Source organism: Canis lupus, chromosome 19 (genome assembly GCF_011100685.1).
Source record: "Canis lupus familiaris isolate Mischka breed German Shepherd chromosome 19, alternate assembly UU_Cfam_GSD_1.0, whole genome shotgun sequence".
NCBI lineage: Eukaryota > Metazoa > Chordata > Mammalia > Carnivora > Canidae > Canis > Canis lupus.
The window spans coordinates 44875123-44899183 of NC_049240.1; the positions used below are offsets into that span (position 1 = coordinate 44875123).

The 24061-nt window shown below is 33.5% G+C and overlaps 1 protein-coding gene across 1 annotated transcript in view; it reads right to left on the minus strand.

The window, feature by feature from the left end:
* The window catches only part of LRP1B (LDL receptor related protein 1B), a 1959891-nt gene that overhangs the window by 766089 nt on the left and 1169741 nt on the right, over positions 1–24061 (minus strand). Inside the window, exons 12-14 of the mRNA XM_038565111.1 lie at positions 12982–13162; positions 6088–6307; positions 4028–4217 (exon numbers count right to left, since the gene is read on the minus strand). Of these exons, the coding sequence (XP_038421039.1) occupies positions 4028–4217; positions 6088–6307; positions 12982–13162 (591 nt within the window). The remainder of the gene's footprint in view (positions 1–4027; positions 4218–6087; positions 6308–12981; positions 13163–24061) is intronic.

Here is a 24061-nt window from a genome sequence, read left to right on the forward strand (position 1 = left end):
CTTCATTTTTTTTAAGTTATCAATAAAAATTTATCAGTGATAAAACTACAATGGCTACAGAAAAGACATACACTTTCTAAAAGTATAGTGGTTATATAATTTTCATAAAATTGGCCACATAAATTAGTCACAAAAAAATACTTCATGGTCAGACAAACCTGAATTTGAATCCCAGTTTATCCCTGGCTCATTGTTTCCTGAGGGCAAATGGCTACATAGGCCTGATCCTTGGGGTTTTCAATGCACGATAAAAACAAATAATATCTACCTTAAATATATTTTATGAGATTCAAATAAGAATATTTAGCCCATTTCCTGGTAGTTAGAATTATAGTTAATTATTAATTAAGTTCATATATTTGGCATAGAAGCTAGTCTATTATTTTTAATTCTATAATTTTATATTAAAAACTATTCATTAACACTTGTTATTTTATTTTTTCCTATTTTACTTATTTATTTATGAGAGAACCAGAGAGAGGCAGAGTCATAGGCAGAGTGAGAAGCAGGCTTCTCACAGGGAGCCTGATGTGGGACTCTGTTTTAGACCCTGGGATCATGCCTTGAGTTGAGGGCAGATGCTCAACTGCTGAGTCACCCAGGCATATACCTCATTAACTCTTTTTAGATCCTGCACTTAGTTTTGATGATTCCATTCTCTAAAACATGTGGGAAAAATTAAAGTGTGCCTCTGAACCTAGAGAATAAACAGGAGAAAGTATGTTAGTTTTATACAATTGCTGTACTTTATATGAGAAATTTCAGGAGAGGATTTTAACAATGTTTCTAGATATCTAATGTAAATGAAAAAAAAAACCCACAAAGTTTAATTAAATCAGAAGAAACGACAGTAGCATATGAGAAAAAATGTTTTGGAATTATTTAGGAATTCATTCCTAGGGGTAGTTTTCTCTTTAGTATGGTTATATATCTACCTTCCTGAAATTAGCTGCTATATTAACAAATAATTTGATAAGAGTCTCTTCTGATCTGGAGAGGTCAAATTAGCTGACTAATTTTCTGACACCGAGTCTAAAAGAGTTTAGATGTTACATTAATATGAATATGAATGTTACATTAATAACATTCCTGGATTTTTTCCCTGGTATTACTGTGGGGTAGGGTGTGTGTGTATGTGTGTGTGTGTGTGTGTGTGTGATATTATCTAGCATCTATGTATATATCTGTATATACATATATATATTCATAGATACATGTATAAATACTCATGTAAGTTTACATAAGGTATGTAGTCATATAAACCATAGTACCTCAGAGACAGAAAATACAAGGCCATATGAGACTAGTTTATCACATTCAATGAAGAAATTGTGATCTGTAACTATGTAGGAAGCTGGTTTTCTATTCAATTGCAACTATTTTATTCCTATAAAAATAATATAACAAAATACTATATAACCAAATTTTGTGTGCCACTATTTGTTTCTAAATTTTTATTAATATCTTGTGTTCACAAGATGCAAAAAAGAAATATCACTCTCTCATGATTTTCACTAAGAGAACATTATAATATAGTAAGATAACATGTCTGTATTTGAATATCTGTGTGCATAATCTACCCATTCTGGTTAATTTAGTAAAAAATTAAATATTTAGATCCTAAGTAGGTTATCCATTTCAATATCTATTGAGTAAATGAAAAATATGTTGGCCAGACATCTCTCCATACTATATAATTGATTCAAAAGATCCACTTAAGTAGTATTCAATCCTTAGCTACAAGAAGACTGGGTAGGAAACTCAAACTAATTGATTATTTCACCTAAGTTTATGAAAAATAATCCATCAACTTGCCCAAACACATTCTTTCAGTAACACAAAACATAATGGTTTCTACAATAAAAGTTACATAAAAAGTTTAGTAATTAGGGCTAAGCTTTCATTTTAATGTGCCTTTAATTGAACATTTTTAAAAAGTACTTTAAAAAAAAAGTATTTTCCATCCAAGAGATAGCATTGAGCAATTATATGTCAATGGCACTGTCTAGAACACTGAGCAGATTTCCTCATGAAACACAGGGAGTACGTTCCACATAGTCCTACCAGAGGCATGTGCTCCCTTGTATGTGATTGTGACACATTATTCCTTTGAATATTTACTTAACATGTTTATATGAAAGGAAACTTTAACAATATGCCTCTTTATAGAGAAGTGATAAAGGAAAATTAATATAAAATATGTGGGAGGCACACATTTTCTAATTACAATTAGTAATCCAGTGATTTAATCCTTATAGGAATTTTATGAAGAAAGCATTTATTTTTTTTTTTCAGGATTTTATTTATTTATTCATGAGAGACACAGAGAGGCAGAGACATAGGCAGAGGAGAAGCAGGCTCTCTGCAGGGAACTCAATCCCAGGACCCTGGGATCATGACATGAGCCAAAGGCAGATGCTCAACCACTGAGCTACCTAGGTGCCCTGAAAGCATTTATCTTTGTTGACCTTTCACGATATGTCTTAAGTTTTCAGAACAAAAAGTGTTCGAATCTGAGTTTAAGCCCAAAACCATTTTACAGTAAGACAGGTATTATCTCACATGTTGCATTTAATTCACCAACTTTCTAAAGCAACTAGAAGTTTGAAGAAAATGAAGATTTGAAAACATCATGGAATTTGACTAGAGGGAGTTCAGCAATGGCATTCAAGATTAACAATTTTTATGAGAATGGAAATGGGAAATGGAATTGTATACTGATTACTTTAATAAAATCCAGGATATTAATGTTTGCGATATTAGAACAACAATCAGGCAAAGAAGATCCTCCAGGAGATGAAAAGGGTTATCCCTTTTCAAGGTCTTGCCCCCAGTTCAGTGTAGACACTCAATAATGTTTGGGAAGGAAGGGGGTAAGGAGTAGGATTGACATGAATGTAACAACATATTACCATTTTACCTATCTAGACAATTGTCATTCTTCTTCATTGCTGGTCCACAAATATAGCTTATACCACCTCGAATAAATTCACTTTTATTCTTTTTAAAGATTTTATCTTTTCTTAGCTATTGAAACTTCTCACTTTATACTTCTATTATTTTATAAAATTGCACTTGTATCCCAATGAGGCAATTTTAATACCGTAGGTGGGGGGGCGGGGGGAACATGAAGCACTTCAATAATTTGCTTTTAAAATCTCTGATTTAGCCAAAATATCTTTTAAAAAAATCTCTTGCTGCTAGATAATTTTCTATTGACAATATACACATTTAAAAACTCAGGATATTATTTTTTCATTCTAAATTTATTGAAATGTATACTCATTAAATTTTCACAAGAATATCACCATAAATGAAAGAAACAATGACTATTTTGATTCATAACAAAAATCTATCACATAATTTACTAAGCTGTTTTCTTTGTTTAATGCCTAAATTCTGAGTCATGCAATTTGTAGATGGCCTGATAAGTATTAAAAACTCATGTAGATAAAACATACAATGACATTACCTGACTTTTATAAGGCATGAATATCATGGTAGGTTATTTCCCTTTCATAACAACTAATATAATTAAACATTCCTTAAATTGACATGAAACTAATCAGATAAATATACTAAAATACTTTTTTTGCAATACTCTTTTCATTGTATGACTTGTTTTAAAATAGTTTTACATAATACTCCTTTCCCATGAAAAGTTGTTCTCATTGCTCACAATACTTAACCTTAGAACATGAAGTGGATTTTTTTTTTTTTTTAGCTTTAACAGTCTTTTTCAATCTTTTTCCTCTAAATAATAAGAAGATGACTTGAAAAAGGAAGCATTTGGAAAAAATCTTGAACTTCACTAAAATAGAATTCCCAGTTACTTGCTCAAGCTATTTTGAACAATAAATAATAGATGTTTATGGTAATAAAGTCTAAGATTTGATTGACTTGGGAGTGACTAGACCCTTTTTAATCATAAAGCTTCAGTGACACCATCAAAATAAAACCTTTTGCAAATATTGTGAAGTATTACTGTAGGTAAAACCCAGAATAAATTTTATATGGTTTTTAATACCTTGTTGCTTTCGTGGATCATAAATCTGAAGCCCAAACAGGGGTGGTCTTTCACGCCTCAGTAATGTCACCTCGTTCGTTATCAAATCTAGTTGAAAAATGGAACCGTTCATATAATCAGTCCAGAACACATAATTCCCATGATGCGACAGTCCAAAAGGATGGTTCAACTCTTTCCCACTGTAAACAATCTGTAAAATATAAACACATTGTGAAAAATCAGAACTGATCTTTAAAAACATAACTAAATATTTAGAGAAAATGATATTAAAATAAGTATAGCAGATAATGATCTAATATCTTAACTCATGTTTGCTCTCAGTGCATTTGAAAAACAGATTTCACAATGTGAGCATATTTTTTTCTGTTTTTAGGATATGTTATTTGAAGGATATTATTTATATTTCATCCATTTAAAGCCTCTCATATATGACATTACTCATATGGTCAAGAAATGAACACATTAAAATGACTTTGTCTGACATTCTCCCCTGTTTCTTTTCTTTATGATATTCCAGTAACATAACCTGGAATAGAATTTGATCTGAGTAATTAGTGTCATTATGTGTATTGTGATATTACTTATGAAACAGCCAAGGACTAGATCATGGTCTTACCACATTGGGAATGAAAGGGATTCTCCTACTTAATTGGCCAATGCAAATGGAAGAAATCTAGGAGATGAATGGCAGGGAGGGAAGTAAAGATTTTAATTTTGAACATATAAACATTTATTAGTAGTAAGTAGGTAAATAAGACTCATTGGCTAATTTCAGTCTGATTTTCTTTGTTGTATTTTGTTTTTGTTCAACTGGAGCAATTGTAGAAGAGGAATAAAGAATCACACCTTCAATAATAGTACTTTTTCACCATTCACCATTTATAAAATGATATTATATACAATATGAAAAAGCATTTTGTACTTACTCCATTGAATATTAAAAAAATGAAGAAGTTATCCAAATAACATAGGGTTAGAAATTCAACTTTTGCTCCTTTTTCTGAATTCTTCATATCACATACTCATATACTGAATAATTAAGACAGTTTCTTACCTCTACTTTCTCACTTCCATGAAGGCTGAATATGCTAGCCAGTACAATATTTTCTATGTGGTGTACATATCAATATCTTTAAAGGAATCATATATATTTATTTGACACCTGTTAAGTATGTGACATTAGATTAAATGCCAATCAATTTTACTACTTGAGGGAACATACTAAAAGCACAGTTAGAGTCAACTAATGATTGAAGTAGCCTTAACTGATTAATGTACTGCTTATTTCTTAAACAGAATTCATAATGAGTAGGCTTGGCCAACTATGCAGTCTTCCTTTCCAAAAAGAAAGACATATAGTATCAACAGAGGCATTTTAATAATTTCTAACATTCTACTTTCTATTATTTAACAAAAGTGTTGAAGCCAGTTCATAATGTTATATCCACTTGGGTTTTTATAAGATGAAATGTAGAGGCGATGTTTTGTCAACACTGCCTCTGTTGGCACACAATCAACTCCATCCTCAATTTTACTCAAGAATTTCAAAATCATTTTGCAATGATCCTACCAAAAGAGGCAAGAGGAAGTTGAGATTTGTTCAAAGTAATAGACCTGAAGTTCAGTTTATTTTTGTGTTTCAATTCCAATGTCATGAAGCTCTTTATTCAAATAAATGCAGGATAATTACTTTTTCATATTATGTAGGTTAAATTTCACCTGCAAATATTAAAGATACTGGAATAGAGTTGGGTTGCTTGGTCATAGCAAACTCATCAATAATGGAGGAAAACTGCATTTTAAAACAGCTCTGATATCCTGAGAGCTACTTTTTAAAATCCCACAAATCCTGGCATACCACAGTGAGCTGGTCCTGGTCTCCCGGAGGCAAGCGCCAGCTGCACTGCTTAATGCTCAGCCTCCTTCAGCCACCCCACAGAGACTACTGGCAGCCACCTCAGAGGGGTAAAAATAAACTTGAAAGTATTTTTAACACAACAACAAGGCTCTGTGAAGAAGCAGCCTGTGAGTTAAAAAAAACAGCAGTATTTGTCTTTTACCTTCCTGTGAGTTCCATTCAAAAACACTTTTTCAATATGATCATAATAGGCGTCACACCAGTATAATGTGTTGGTGTGAAAGTCCAGAGTTAAACCGTTTGGCCACAGCATCTTTGAAGTCACAAAAATCTGCCGATTGAAGCCATCCATCCAGGCCTTCTCGATCCTTCCCACGCTGTCATCTATTTCATCTTCCTCCCAGTCTGTCCAATACATCCAACTAGGACGTCACAAACAAGAGTGCACACATGTTATTTCAACCAGCCCCCATACAGAGGGACGCTTCTTTAGATTGGGCACTGCCATAACATCTAATTACATTCTGATTTCTCCTCCTACCTAAATCTTCATCTACCAAAGGGAGGGGGCATCTGTGGAGTCCTCAGGGAAGCACAGATGTGTTCAGTGAAGCCAGTCTGCTCGGCCACTTTACAGAAAACCCACTGCCACCATTACCACACTTACTGTCCTCATACACTATTGAACCTAACACTAAGTGCCAGATATTTATTTTCTTTGGTGTTGATACTGAGTTTGGAAAGTGATTTTCGAGGCATTACTATTTTTAAATGTTGTCCACTTTAGAAAACATAAAATCAATTATGTGATTGAAAAGCAGATCAATCGACTGACATGAGAACTCGTGGTGCCGTTAATGACCTCCTCCAGGCTTTATTTAATCTTAGATGAATTATTATTTATTATTTTTTTAAGACAGGCAATTGAATTGTCTTTGTACTGAAGGGTATGGTCACACTGGGTTTATTTGGCCAAGTCTAATTTGTCTTCCTCCTGCAAATTATCTATGCTTTATTGCTCCTTATTATAACCTCAAAACCCACAGATGATGATTTAGCTGCACATGAGTTTAATAACATCAGGTTGACTGACCTTGAGATTTTGAGTTTTAATTTCTTTCTCAAACAAAAGCTTCTGCCTTTTAAAGACAAGTCTTTTGTGTTAAGCTGTAAGGGGGTGGGGGGGTGAGTTAACTTTCCAATTCCCTCATGAATAAGGTTAAACCCCTCCACATGTGCTGTTCTAGGGTCATGTGAAAGTTCCGGAGTTATTAATTAAAGTGTGGGTTTTAATTCGGTCACCTCATACACAACTTTCCAAAGCTCTAAAGCTTTTCTAAGCTGCTGACCCTAGAAATGGCCTTAGTTGATCATCTGCCACCCATTTAGGTCCATTTTGTGGACCCTAAATAATTCCTGAGGTAATTTGGGAAAAATCTGTATCCATGACTAAAAATCCTACTGCGATCGAAATGAAGATTTGGGAAACCTGAGGATGTGACACACCATCGATTATTTTATGCTAGTTAAGCTTTTTAAAAATGCCCTTAACAGTTTAAAATTATGTTGCTATATCTTTTTAGATCTGAGGAAATAGATTGAGATGGGTGAATTTTATTATGTCAAAATACATTGTAATCCTAGAAATAAACATGCATATATGTTTATCTTGCATCCAACATGTTCTTTGAGTGGTCTTATTATTGGAACAAATTAAGAATAAATGAGATGGTCATTCCATTTGCTCTAGTCCTCTGTTAGTTACATATGACTAATTGACTTCAACTGTATAAATCAACTATGTAAAAGAGAAATATACAACTTTTTTTGTCTCCATTAATACTTTCATGAAATTTTAAATACATTTAGTCAATGCAGTTTTATTGTTGTTGCTAATTTACAACTTGTTAAATTTGCAATTATCTTCCCTCTAGCTTTTATTTTGACCACAGTCACACACTTTTTTTTTTTTTTTTTCTCCAACCCAAATTGCATATGTGTACAGACATACATACATGAGGGGTAATTCTGGATAACCTAAGCCTAACTTTTATTGTTTTGCTATTTAAAGAAATCATTGCTTGTGATCTGATTCATTATCTATGATTATTTTTATCCAAACAGAATATAAGAAAACAATTTAAACAAGGGTGCCAGTCTCGAGGCTAGGTATGTGATCATCTACCAATTTCATTAGGTTACAGAGTTAGATTGTGGAAGCCTTATAATCAGTATGAAACATGATGATTCCTAAATACAGAATTTTTTAATGTTTAACTTATAAAACAAGCAGACACTAATATAAATCTTTTTATATGTGGGACTCAGGTATCCATTAAATAAATATTAGGTTAAGTGAGACTTCTGCAGAATACAGCAAGAAAACTTGCACCTCTATTTTTCAAGTCCTATTCAAATACAATTATTTGATGAAGTCTATTTCTACCCTTTCTGTCAAAATAAAGTCTTTCCTTTGTGTTCTAGGGACATTTAAAAAGATTTTTTATAGTATTTGTAGCATGTATGCCTTGTATTACATTTAATAGTGTTAAATGTCAGATGGTTTCAATTGAGAATTAATATAATTAAGGGCAGGGATTATTTCTTATTTATATTTGTACCCTATAAGTACTGAGCTTGCATTTGTTGATATTGATCATATCCCCAAATTAAATTGTATTATGTAGTAGTCAATCCTAGACATACTTAAATCCTTAAGCCATGAAAGTAACATAATGTTACTGTTAAAAAAAACTTGATTTATGGGGTACCTGAGTGGCTCAATCAGTTAAGCATCTGCCAGCAGCTCAGGTCAAGATCCCAGGGTCCTGGGATCGAACCTCAGGTCTGGCTCCCTGCTCAGGTGGGGAGTCTACTTCCTCTCCCTCTCCCTGCTGCTCCCCCTGCTGGTGTGGTCTCTCTCTCTTTCTCTGGGTTAAATAAATAAATAAAATCTCAAAACAAAACAAACACAACACAAAAACACCTCAATTTAATGCCGATGTAATAGCTACTATTAACTAGAAAGCATGGCACTATTGAGATAGGGATACCACAGACCATGTTTGGAGGCAAATATACATTCAGCATTGAGCATATTTACAACAGATAATATTTTGAGAAGTCAGAACTGGAGACACAGGTGTCTAAGTTACTGATATAAATTATGAAGTGTGAAATTATCATCGGAAGGAGGGAATTCATCTGCAGCTATCAGCTTGAGAAACAAGTGCCATCATAACCAATTCCTCCTCCTGCTTTATCCCCATTTCTATCACTGTTGACACCTGCCAGTTGTATTTTCAGTGTCTCTTTCCTCAATCCTCACTTGTCTATTCCCATTACAAATGCTACAATCTGTCTTTTATCCCTCTTCAATGGGAACTTCTAACAGGTTGGCCACATAGAACTATCACATTTCAATTACTTGTCTTTCTAAGTCATGAATTGAAAAATGTGACTGTTCTCAAGACCTTCCAATTACTTGTTGTCAGGGAAAAAAACAAAACAAAACAAAAAAAAAAACAAATATCTTTTAATCCCAACAATGAAGATTTCTGCATATGTCTAATTTCATCTCCTATGCATGTTCTGTCACATGCCCTCTGCTCTAGACTTAATGAACCCATCTCATCTCAAAACTGCCATTAACTTCCCTGCCTCTGAACAAGTACTTACATGTCCCATCAGAGTACAGTGACTAACCTTATGACTCCACATCCTAAGCCCCTGAGATTAAATCTACTCATTTGGAAATCCTATTCAACCTCTAAAACTCAAGTCTGAATTGAGAGCCTCAATGATTTTCTGAAGGGCATTATTTCATTCTATTTTTTATAGGTAATGTGTGTGTGTGTGTGCGTGTGTATATCAAGCACATCAGCTCATTTTTTTAAAGATTTTATTTATTTTTATATTCATAAGAGACACACAGAGAGAAAGGCAGAGATATAAGTAGAGGGAGAAGCAGGCTCCTTGTGGGGAACCAGATGTGAGACTCGATCCCTAGACCCCGGGATCACCCCCTGAGCCAAAGGCACATGCTCAACCACTGAGCTACCCAGACATCCTCAAGAACATTAGATTATAAACTCCTAACTCTGGGAAACGAACAAGGGGTAGTGGAAGGAGAGGTGGGTGGGGGGAATGGGGTGACTGGGTGACAGGCACTGAGGGGGGCGCTAGACAGGATGAGCACTGGGTGTTATACTATATGTTGGCAAATTGGACTCCAATAAAAAACATACAAACAAAAAAGATTATAAACTCCTTGAGGACAATTACTGTTTTGCTGATTTCTATTGATCTGTATGGTACTTAATCAATAATACATTTTAATAAAGAAATAAATGAACAAATTCTTTCTGATTCTGTAATTGTTTATGAAGCTTTGGATAAAGGATATTTCTGAAATAAGCAATTTTTGTTAATTGGCTATTTAGTGGAGAAAACCTGTAATTCTCTCCTTCTGTGTACAGCTGCAAATAGGTACTATGATAGGAAAAACTGTAAATAAATGAAGGTTTTATTTTTAATATTTTGTGAAAAGTTATATTGTGCTATTTTAAAAGGACTTTCCCTAGCTAACATTTCTTCTTCTTTTTAAAAAATTATATTATGGTCAAACAATTATTTGGACAATTAATTTCACATGATTCTACTTTTACTTCTATCTTCCAATCCACTCTCCACAGTACAGTCAGATTAGATTTGTTTAAATATGTATCTGATTCTTACTTCCTTATTTTGTCCTGTGCCAAAGACAGAGAACAAAGCTCTCATCCTGGCGAACAAGGCCCTGCTTCCTTTCTAACTGCATCTGCATCACTTCTCCTCTGCCTCTCTGTTGCTCTCATCTCGGTGTTTCTGATAGTCAAGTTTTTACCCAACTTAAGATCTTCAAATGTACCATTTTCTTGATCTGCAATACTCTTTCCTTCACTCTCCATTGCTGATTCTTTTTCTATAGTTAAGTTTTGGTATAAATAATGCGTCCTTAGGCCTTTCAGCAAACCTATTGAAATTATTCAACCTGTTAGTTCCCAACATGTCATCCTGTTTGTTTTCCTCCTTAACTCTGGTCTGTAGAAATTACATTAGTTGCTTATTTGATACTTAATTCTTGTCCTATCTATCTATCCCCCACCTTGCAGATGACAGGAGATGCTTCACAAGGTTTAAGGCTATGCTTGTTTTGTTAACTATTGTATACCTAGTACAGAATTCTGGGTATAGTATATTGCTCAGAAAAAAAATATGTGTGTGTGTGTGTGTGTGCGCGCACAACTACATATATATATGGATATACACATTCATACTCATACACACATAATGTGTTTTTCAGGTTGGTGCATAATAGAAAATAGAAAATGTCTAATGGAAAAGGTCTAAGAGTCATTTTTTGTAGCACCAGAGGCAAATATAGTAGCTAGTAGATATTACAGAGATGAAGATATTGCCTTAATGAAAAGAAAAATAAAAAAAGTCAATTAGAATTTTCCCCAAATACTATAAATGATGTAGATTGCCTCCAAATGCTATAAACTATAAACAATGTAGATATTATATCTAACTGGAATGGATATTATATCTATCCTGCCTATTACAGAAGCATTGAAGGGGATTCCCGAATTTGAATAGAGAGGTGGGACTAGTGACCTCTAAACTTCCATCTAAATCATAGGATTCTACGACCTCTATATTTGTGTCATCTGTCTTGGCACCACAAATGCTCTTTAACTCTATATCACAAAATATTTCTCTAATGAACTCCTGAGAAGGAAGATGCTGTTTTAAGATATCTTGCTTCAAGTAAATTTAGACAGTGTGTTATAAATAGTTTCTCTTAAAATTAAGATTGCCTTGATTTAAAGGTCAGGTAGATGATTTGGTTTGAAAGTCCTGGAATAGTACAGATAATTATAGAATCCACACATAAAATCAGTGAAATTGCTTTATAATTATGTTTTATAAAAACACATACAATGAGTTCACTCTCTGCCTAAATGTCAGCCTAGGAAAAAGCACGTTAATTGTATTTGTTTGGAGCCATTCTCAACACAAACAATTTTAGGAACTATAATCTGGTGATCTCAGTTTATAAGGAAGGTATACACATCCTATGCAATTGAGTATTTCTCTATATGTGTAGTAAGGTATAAAGAATACTTGTTTTATGGCGCTATTTTGAAACAGTAAAATATAAGATGGGAGGGATGAAAATCACATATAGTAACTATACATTTAAAATATGTAATCCATTCATTTATTTCTGACATTCTGTTAGGAATGTTCATATTCTTCAATATTTCTATGTGCATGGTGTTGTTTGTGTTCAGGTAATTGCTTTGAATAAAAATAAAAGAAAAATATAATGCTGAGAATTGCACGAACTATTCTATCCTAAAACAAGTAGCACACGGTACAAAATGATTTCACTATATAAAAACCATAATTATATCTAAAATTATGTGATTACTAAACTTGGCTAGTAAAATGTGGCGACATGTAGCGGCTTTGAGTAAATTTTTAGAGACAGGCTGCTGGGATTTAAACATCTACTCAGTCACTTAATAATTTAATGGTCATTTGCAAATCAGTTACCAGTTTCTTCTTTGTAAAACAAAGATGAGAATAGCAATTAGTTAAAAGATTATTTGATGATTACAGAATAGGAGCATAGTCAGCCCATTTATCAAAATGCCTGGCCCACGGTAAATGTACCAAAAAACCAAAAACAAAACAAAAAAACGAACAAACAAACAAAAAAAAAACTTTGCTTTTTTTCTGAATATGTTAAATTTTAATACCCTTTAAAAATTAAATTGATTGATTCTCTCAATTGATTATTTATCTTAGTGTCAAGCCGTCTAAAATGGAGAATTATAATCCTTGTCAGAGTAAATCAAGTAAATATATCCTTTATACAAATAATCTGTTTATTTCAGTTAACTGTATTTTGACACATTAATTTAGCAATTCAAAATGTAACTTTTCCCATTCTGGCCATTCATGTGTGAATTTAATTCAAACTTGCTACTACTAAATACATAAAAAAATTTTCCTCCTATCAAGCTGATCAAATATTATTACATACCCATTAACAGGATCCACCACAATCCCTCTGGGATGGGACATTTCTCCTTCTAGAAGAGTCTTCCGACTCTGAGACGCTTTTTCTAGCCGGGCCACGTTAATCGTCTTCCTATGGCCATCGTTTGTCCAGTAAAGGTTATTTCCAATCCAGTCCACAGCAATGCCTTCCACATTATCCAGATCTGTAAAAAGAAAAAAAACAAGAGAGCAACACATTTTATAATAGTGCCCACTGCTTATGTTCTAGTTAATAAAATATTTAATTCAAAAATGAATGGATTCTAAAAAAAAAAAAAAAATGAATGGATTCTGATTCATGGATTCTTTATAGTATGATTTTGGAAAATATCATTCCATAGCATATTTTATTTTGAATGCCTTTTTATGTGAGTGGCAGGCCCTGTCTCAATATATCTTAATTGAAACAGTGATTTGCAGGAAAACAGGAAAATATAAGAGGTGACATATCAAAGGGAGAAAGTTCTGAGAACATAAATATAGTTACTGACTGTTTAGTAAAAAAAAAAAAAATTGAGTAGTATGAACAAGTACTACGTTCAAAAAGTAAGCATAGTGAAACTCACAATATGTAATCTGAGTAATCAAAATAATAGGAATCCTCTTGCTAAGCGATGAACAAGAGGCACACCTTTGAAAGTCCCGAACAGGTCCTCATCATGGAACTGCACAAACAGTGAATCTCAAACACTGAAATATTTCTCTATATTCTAGACTTATTTTATTCTATTTATTTAAAAAAAACTACTTATTTATTCATGACACACACACACACACACACACACACACAGAGAGAGATAGAGAGAGGCAGAGACACAGGCAGAGGGAGAAGCAGGCTCCATGCAGGGAGCCCGACGTGGGACTCGATCCCCAGTCTCCAGGATCACGCCCTGGGTGGGGGGTGGCACTAAACAGCTGGGCCACAGAGGCTGCCCTCTAGACTTATTTTAAAAAGGACATTAGTACAGATTTCTGTAAGATACAGGCAATGGTAATTCAAAGAAATATTATAAATGTATAATCTTATAAGTTCAACTAATTCAAACCCCTCACAGAAAGGAAAATGCCAACACTTTAAAATGAAGGTTTATCATCTATTATCACACAAGAAGTGACAGAATTGGAACAAAAATCCAAGTCACATGATCCCCAGTGTAGATATCTTTAAAACTGCACTATTCCTGGAGTGAATCCTGCCCTTGCTTTTTGCCATTTTATGAACAACTTTCCAAACTGTCCACAACATCATAAAGGTAGTTCCATCTCTGTGCTGCATGAGAAATTACCGTGAATTCCTTTTCTTCTTTCAAAACCAAGGAAGTCTTTGTCTCTTTTCCTCTTGAGTATGAGGTTGAGCACTGAATTTACTGGATGAAGCAATAGGCAGGAATACACTAGAGACAGAACTATTGGTTCACACACTACTGGCATATCTTTTGACATTCCCTTCTATGCACATGTAATAAATATTTACTATATCCTGGTTTTTAATCATGAGCCTTCTGGCCTTGGAGAAAAATAAATTTTTCTTTTGAGACCCTTAGTGCTCATCAGCATGTACCCTGACTCACGATGACTAATACAAAGTGTGATTTGATCTAACTGAAAATCCCATTATAGTGAATCAGATATGTTCTCAATTTCACTAAGCTATTTGCTTCATTACCATCCAGTATGAGTCATTTTCACAGGTTAATTGTGTCTCTGCTTAGAAAAAAAAGTTTAATTTTGTCTTTACTTTATTGACACTTAATTTTACTGAGCACTTTCCTGCTCTGGCATAATGGAAAAATAATAGCTGTTTACTCTTTTCCTTTATATTTATTAATAGTCTGCGGTTGATTTTTATCTTGTTAGTTGGTTTTCAAAACTGTATTACATTTGAAATCTACTCCAGCATGGACACTTCCATCTTTAATAGCCCTCTTATTTTTATAAATTTTCCTTTTGACATCTAACTTGACACTTTTTATTTATTTTTCATCTGTAGCAGTTGCAAACTATATGGATGGGAATTTTGCTTCTGACACTTGGGTAAGCAACTCAGTCACTTTGATCTTTAATTTCTCCACTCATCAACTAAAGATAATCATAGCACTTACACCACAGGGCGATAGCAACAAGGGGTAACATAACTACTGCATGTAAAGCACTCAGCATAGTGCCTGCAATATTGTAAATTCTCAATACTATGTTAATTTTTACTATTTTATCAGGATAAAAAAATATTTTATACATGTCTTGGCTCTTTTCCTTATGATTGTTACTTGATAGAAATATTCCTCATGTTTTGCTCTTAAAATGATTATTTAATAATGTTTCCTTGTATTTTGATTAGTGGCCAACTTTACTTGGAAATAGTATATGCAGAGTTAATTGTGAATAAATAGTAAGAGTGAAATGGACTTGAATTACAAAATTGGGAAGATTCTGTCCCTAATTGTATTGTTAGACTTTCTTCAGAAAATGAAATGCTTGACCGGCATAAAGGAGTGATTAGGATCACAAGTTCTCAAATTACAAGGCCTAGGGTTTGCCACTCATCATATCTCTGAGTGAATTACTTAACTTTTTTTTTTTTTTTTTTTTTTACTTAACCTTTCTATGCTTCAATTTCCTAATCTTTAAAATGGGTGTAATGACAGTGTTTAAATCATAGGATTGTTTTAGGATTAAATGAACATATGTAAAATACTTAAAATAATGGTTGGCACATGGTAAATGTTATATAAATATTGTTGTATTATTACTAATAACATCATCATCATAATTTTCCCTTTAGCTTCCTATCTAGTTTGTTAAGATAGCAATGAAATAATTAGCTTAGTGTTTTTTAAAGATTATTTATTTGAGAGAGAGAGAGAGTGAGCACACACACAAGTGGGAGGGGAGGGGCAAAGGGAAAAAGAGAAAATCTTAAGCAGACTCCTTGCTGATGCTGAGCCCAACACAGGGCTTGATCTCACCACCCTGTAATCATAACCTGAGCCAAAATCAAGAGTCAGGTGCCTAACTAGTGAGCCACCAGGCACCATTAGCCTAATTTTTAAAAGCTGTTTGTGTGTGTTTGTTTTATTTTATTTTCTCTTGAGGGAAAAACGGGGCTAAATAAAACATTTTAAAATAAAGAAACTCATAAAATAGTCTATGTGCAAATCCTTTTTAGGCTATCTTTAACAAGGAATGGAGGGATTTCCTGTCTTGTAGGGCAAAGCCTAAACAATCAGTGAATCACTTTTTCAACAAATATACATTGATAAGGAAAATATTCTGACTTCCTATCATATGGTATCTTCCTTAGTCTATGGCTGATGGAACACTAAAACACAGGAAATTGGTTTTATGTGCATTTGATTTTTTATTGAAGAAAGTTTGCTTAGAGCCTGCCTGAGATGGACTACCAAGGACTCTATGACAAAAATTCTTCAACTGGGGATCAGGACATAGGAAAGTTCATGTCATTCAAATCTCAAACAAACATAGATGAGTACAGAGATATGAATCACCAACTTAAGATAAAAACACATGACTATTCAAATATAAGAAAAGTGTTTGATAAAGTTGATAAAACTTACTAGAGTAGATTGTTTTGAGATCTTTGGAGAGTTCAAGTATTCTACATTTCAAAGCCAACATTCATGACTATATTATTTTTATTATTATTATTATTAAACTAATAACAAAGATTACAAATGTGTTTTTTTTCAATCTGGCAAAATGACCCTTAAATTTAACAAAATATTGGTTTTCATTTATCATTAAGGAAGGATTCTCAATGTTTGTGCTCCTTCAAAAAAAAAAAAAAAGACAAGATAACAAGACAGAAAGATCCAGTAGATAATGTTTTCTTATAGTTTTTTAAACTAACATATCATAATAATATATAACACTCATTCTTTTTTTTTCATAACACTCATTCTAAGTGAAGAGTTGAGACATATATACTTCAGATTAAAAACAGAATTTTAATGTACTCTGTGAATGCTTAAGATTAACATATTGTTTTGTCTCAAATTGTTAAACTTCCCATCACTTTTCCTCTTTAAATACTATTCTAGTACTTTAAGAATAACTTTTATAAATGGACAAAATTATGAGTAGCATGCTAAAACACACACACACACACATCATCAAAAGCTATACTTTTCACTTAAGTGAAAAATTCTTGAAGACAACAATTTCTTATAGGTGATATCTACCATTTAGGAAATGAGGATGGATAAGAGATAATACAACTTATGTAAATTAAGGAGAATAATTATGTAGAATTAAAAGAAATATGTAATTAGAAAAGCTATTTAAATTAATTTAATACCTAGAACTAGATAAAATAAGCATTTAAAAAAGAGTGAAGAAAAACATACTTCTAAGATATCATTACAGGTCTGATTTGTATTATTACATATTTTATGAAACAGAAGAAGATTGAAGTTTTATATATTTAAACTAAAATTATTTACTTCTAAAAATGGGTCCCAGATTTCTTTTTTTTTAAAGGAAAAGAATGTGACAGTGGCTTTAGTTTTGTTAAGGTGCATAGACTGGATCTCCAGAGTAATTCATAAGCCTTGATTCTTCACAAGAGAATCTGATCAACATAATGAGGGATTAATTAGAAATTATACAACATGATTGGCATCATAAAAATACAATGCTTATATTTTCCCATTGTATCCTTAAGGATTTTCTATCCTTAATGTGAACATTATTTTTCTGAGTTGGAATGAAGTATTGCAAAAGTGTTTCCATGAGTGCAGAGGATGATCACATGCCTTAAAAAACTGGATGTGAGTATGCCATGTAGACATGCTTAGGGCCAGAGGTGCTTTACCTTGCCTCATAATCAGTACTTGGACAATTCAGAGTCAGTGCTTGGACAACTCTCCTGCCTCATATTCATGTAGTTCAATTCATCCAAATCCTCTCTGTGTATTTCAATGTGGCCTGAGGCATCACAGCTTATATGTATCTGACATGAGTGAATGAAGTTGATTTAATTAATAGTGTGGCAGTTACGTTTGCCTGCTAAATTTCCTATCTCCTGAGGTTATAGGAATCTTTGGCCAGACTGAAGTTTTCTATATTATCTGTCCCCCATGGCCAGCTGAGGCTGATGTTCACATCCTCATTTACATTCCAAGTCCTTCTTCAGATCAATTAACAGGTCCAAGAGGGTAAATACACAGCTATTTTTAATCAGAAAAAAATACTTTGCTGTTGTATTCAGAGATGTGTGGAGTGCATTTAGGGTTTTAAGATGAACAGAATATATTAAAGCATAGTATCTTCCTTTTATCATCAAAATCATATTGTTAGTTTCAATTTGGGAAGAGGGTGATACGGACTGTCTCTATTACATTCGAATATTTCATCTTTGAAATAGTGATGAGCATAGATAGGAGTAAAGAGAGTGCCACAGTAAGCATCACAGTTACCAATAAACTAATCTAAAATGATAATTCAAAGGAAAATTTCCAAAAAAAAAGGGAAAGAACGGAGTTTTTACCCTACTTTCAAGCTAACAAATTAGCCCATTACTGTTTCATGGATGATGGCCAAAGACACAAGGCTTGTAAGTCAAATATAAAGAACTTTATTACATAGTAAGCAGTATGGTCATCAGCAGAATGATATCAGTTCCTTTGACTCCAAAGTCTCATGGGGATGACTGGGTTGGGCCCTTACAGATATATTCACAATCAGTGAGTTATATTACAAAAAATAAACCTAGAGTTAGGAAACCCAAATCTTTTATAAAGGGCAATAAACAAAGCTTCCTTTTACACTGTAGGGATAAACTACCTCTTTTTCCAAGGCTTTTTTCTATAAATGTTTTGATTGACTTCAGTATAAAAGGCAAAAATTGCCTCACTCTAAGACATGCAGAAATGTGAGTGATTCATGGAGAATTATCTCCCAAGAAAAATCATAGAAGTCATAAATTGGTAGTCTTTAATAAATAAAAAACAGATGAACAAACAAATTAGTGTGCAAATATGACTACAAATAATCATCACTTTTGGGTTCCAAGCTATTGCTCTATGGGAATTATTTATTGATTTATATTACCACATCTTGAAACATTTTGTTCACCTGGCTATGTGTGATAGTTAACTCTATGAGTCAATTTGGCTAGATCAAAGTATATAGAGATCTGATTAAACATAAGTCTGGATATTGCTGGGAAGATATTTTTTAGGTGATATTAACATTTAAATCCATACATTTGGAGTAAATTACCCTCCGTAATGTGGGTTAGTCTCATCCAGTCAGATGAAAGCATTAAGAGAAAACAGACTGAAGTCTCCTAAGGAAGAGGAAATTGAGTTTCTATACTGTCTTCAGACTTGAGGTACAAAATCAATTTTCCCTGGGTCAACCATGTCAGGTTACCCTATAGATTTTTGACTTGACATCTTCCATAATTGTGCAAGCCTATTCTTTATGTTTCTCTCTCTCTCTCTCTCTCTCTCTCTCTCTCTCTCTCTTTATGCATACATCCTATTGGTTCTGTTTCTCTGAAGAACCTCATTACACCATCATCATTGGAAATTATTTTGCTGAATGCTCTGAGCAGAAGAAAGATACTTCACATTCATTCTTTTCAGATGAAACTCTGGAAAGTACACACTACAGAGGGCAGAGATGCTTCCAATTTAAGTATACTCTTACAGACCTGCAACGAGTATATAGCTCATTTTTATAATAGTCTACTACTAATTTTAAATAATATCAGAGTTTTATTATAAAGAATTTTAAATGTTTTTATTTTTTGTAAATTCTGATTTCGCTTCTCTTTGAGATAGCCAATTCTTAGAGAAAAGGGCCCAGCCAGGAATATATCTTTATTTTGAGAACTAACCAAACCACTCAGAAGAACTGATACTGTTAAAATGTCCATATTTCGCAAAGCAATCTACAGATTCAATGCACTCCTTATCAAAATACCAACAACATTTTTCACTGAACTAATACTAAAATTTGTATGGAACCACCAAAGACCACAAATAAAGCAATCTTGAGAAAGGAAACAAAGCTGTAGGTACCATAATCCCAGTTTTCAAGATATACTATAAAGTTATAATATCAAATGCCAACATACTGGCACAAAAACAGACCAATGGCACAAAAACCAATGGGACAGAACAGAGAGCCCAGAAATAAAACCATACTTATGTGGTCAATCTACATCTAAGCAGGCAAGAACACATAACGGGGGGTAAATTGGACAACTACATGCACAATAATTAAACTGGACCATTTTCTTATACCATACATAAAAATAAATTCAAAATGGATTAAAGACCGAAACATGAGACACAAAACCATAAACCTCCTAGAAGAAAACAAAGTCAGTAATTTTTTTGACACTGGCCTTTGCAATATTTTTCTAGATTTGCTTCCTCAGGCAAAATAATCAAAAGCAAAACTACCTCAAAATAAAAAGATTTACACAGCAAAGGAAACCATCAACAAAACAAAACAGCAACTTACTGAATGAGAGAAGATATCCACAAATAACATATCTGATAGGAGATTAATATTCAAAGTATGAAAAGAACTTTTACAACTCAACACCAAAGAAACCCCAAATAATCTAACTAAAAATGGACAGAGGACCTGAGTAGACATTTTTCCAAAGAAGACATACAGATGGTTAACAGACACATAAAAAAGATGCTCAATATCACTAAGCACCAGGGAAATGTAAATCAAAACCACAATGAAATATCATCTCATACCTGTCAGACTGGCTGGAATCAAAAGAGACAAGAAGGAATAAGTGTTGGAGAGAATGTGGAGAAAATGGAAACTTGATGTTCTGTTGGTGGGAATGCAAACTGGTGCAGCCACTATTAAAAAAAAAAAAAAAAGTTTGGAGGGGCACCTAGGTGGCTCAGTTGGTTCAGTGTCCCCTCTTGGTTTCCATTCAGGTCATGATCTCAGAGTTGTGAGATTGAGCCCCCTATTGGGCTCTTCACTCCATAGGGAGTCTGCTTGAATTTCTCTCCCTGTCCCTCTCCTTCTCCCTCTTCTCTTATTTGCAGACTCTCCTCTCTTTCTCTCAAATAAATAAATATATTTTTTTAAAAAAGCAGTACATAGGTTTCTCAAAAAATTAAACATAGAAATACCATATGATCCAGTAATTCTACAATGTGGTATCTATCTAAAGAAGACAAAAACACTAATTCAAAAAGATATATACACCCCCATGTTTACTGCAGCATTATTTACAATAGCAAAGATATGGAAGCAACTCAAGTGTACATCAATAGATGAATGGATAAAAAAGATGAGATGCGCACACATACACAGTTATTACTCAGTCACAGAACAGAATGAGATCTTATCATTGCAACAGGAATAGGCCTAGATGATATGCTAAGTGATATAAGTCACAGGAAAAACAAATCTCATGTGATTTCACTTATATGTGGAATCTAAAAAAAAATAAAATAAACAAATGAAGAAAGAAGGAGACAAACAAAAGCAGAAACAGATCCATAATACAGAGGAAAAAAATGGTGATTGCCAAAGAGGAGGTAGGTGGGGGATGGGCAAAATGGGTGCAGGGGACTGAGAGATACAGGCTTCCAGTTATGGCATGAAAAGAACAGGGATGAAAGGTACAAAATAGGGAATACATTAGATGATAATGTAATAGGGTTAGATGTTAACAGATGATAGCACAATACACAGAGTTTCCCAATCACTACATTGTACACCTGAAATTAATATAATATTGTGCATTAACTATACTTTGATAAAAGAAAATGAGGGCAGCCCCGGTGGTGCAGTGGTTTAGCGCCACCTGCAGCCCAGGGCTTGATCCTGGAGACCCTGGATTGAGTCCCACATCAGGCTCCCTGCATGGAGCCTGCTTCTCCCTCTGCCTGTGTCTCTGCCTCTCTCTCTGTCTCTGTGTCTCTATGAATAAATAAATGAAATCTTAAAAAAATAAAAAAATAAAAGAAAATGAAACAAACAAACACACAAGAAAACAAAAACTAAACAATCCAGAACCATACCTCCTCTCTCTGGTCTTCAGGCCAGGTGGCAAAATTCCTCTGCCTTAAAACCCAGGGCCAGGTCCCAAGCAACTATCACCCTTATCATTTAAAGTCCAATGGAATTATTCACACTAGCCACTTCTAAAGTGTTTATCTTGCTTGTTTTGTCTTTCCACCAGAATGCCAATAAAGGTTGTTCGTTAATGCCTTCCCCATCACTCCTGTCTTCAACCTCCTGACCACCACCCTGTGTCATTCCTATGTGACCCTGTGTGTTGTGCTGTGCTTTCTGTCTCTGACCCATGGATATCATCCACTGTGTTTCCCAGAGCCTCTCCCCTGTCTCCTCTTGTGGCTGCACCTAACCATCTCATGAAATAATACAACATATGCATCCTCATTGTGAATGAGGAGAAAGTAATTTCCATTAATGCCCTTTACTATCCAATTCTGCCTACTTAGCAAGAGAGAACACAGCAAAAATTGCTTTAACTTCTGAACACAAAATAATATAGCTATTCTTGAATATTCCTTTTAGGCCCATGAAATAAGTTATAATTTACAAAAATAAAACATTTTGGAACTTACTGCATTAACACTAAATTACTCAATCTCTTTCATAGTAGATGAAAAGGCAACTCCATTAAAATTGCTTGAGCAATTTAACTTCAAAGAAAGTGACTTTTTTTATTAGTTATGTTTTCTAATAGGTTCCATAGTTTTGCATTTGGTCATTTAAACATTCAAACTGTTGCACCACTTCAATTGATACTTTTTAAGGGAACTTAAAAAAAAGTAGGTCACACTTTGCTTAGGCATCATGCTTTAGGGAAAGATACTGATCATTAAATTCCAAGATGAGCTGAAAAGCCAGAGGCTGTAAGTCTTCATTGTATTTATTATTACCATGACAAAAAAATGTGTGATATCCTCCTGGAACTTACCCCATCATCCTAAAATTAAACCAAAGCACACTTGTTTCAGACCCACATTAATAATCAGAGGGAAAATAAGAGGCAAAATACATGTGGGACTAATAGGTAAATGAGAAAAAAGGAAGTTAAGTCCTTAAAAATTTGCCTTACAAAAATCCTTCCATAAATATCTAAGCAAACACCCATAGTAACTACCCTTACTGGTCTGCAATTAGCCTTACAAAACTGAAACAGTGAGTCAGGGAAGAATGTAAAAATAAAACTAGGTAGGAAACTAGTTATAAAGTCAGTATTTTAGAGATAAAAAGGAATCTAAAGAATCTTACAGTTCAATGTCTAATGAAAGAAAGCCCCAGAAAAGTAAACTGATTTACAAGGACCCCATTTCTTTAGTAGTCAACATAACTACTTTATGTTAAAGTTTGCTTTCCAAAATTGTTAAAGGAAAAAATATAAATTGAAGCGAGAGTCAAAGAAAGTATCAGCAATGATTCATTAGGAAAATAAAATGTTAGACATAAAGGAGAAATGAGCAGAGACAGAGTAAAGTCACTGAGGTGAAGGATCCTTTAACAACTTTCCTATAAAAACCATCATTCTCAATAAAGTCTAGCTTTATTTTCTTACCAAAATATATTCGATGGCTCATAATGTAGAGAGTCAACAAATATGTATATCAAGGAAGGTCAAATATTAAAATAAAAGAAAAAAACCTGAGGCACTGTCACGGGGTACATAGACTGAGAAGATTTAAGTACTAAATTCATTATACAAAAGCTGGCAGTTTGGTTAAGACCTTTAGTTAATAGTATTATATCAGAACTACTTTTCTGGTTTTGGTAGCTTTGGTATTGTTGCATAAGATGTTACTATCAGGGGAAGTGTGAGGAATATATGGAAGCTGCACTATTGGGCAATTTTTCTACCAAACTAAATAAAAGCAGTTCATTAATTTTATAATATAATAAAATAAAAAAATGAATGGTTTTAGAAACGCATTAGGGTTGATATACAGCAGATATCAAAAGATAGATGTAGCATCATCTGTAGAAAAAAGAGAGTTAAAATTGATATTAGTTAAAATTGATATTAATGCTGTTTTGCAACAATTTTA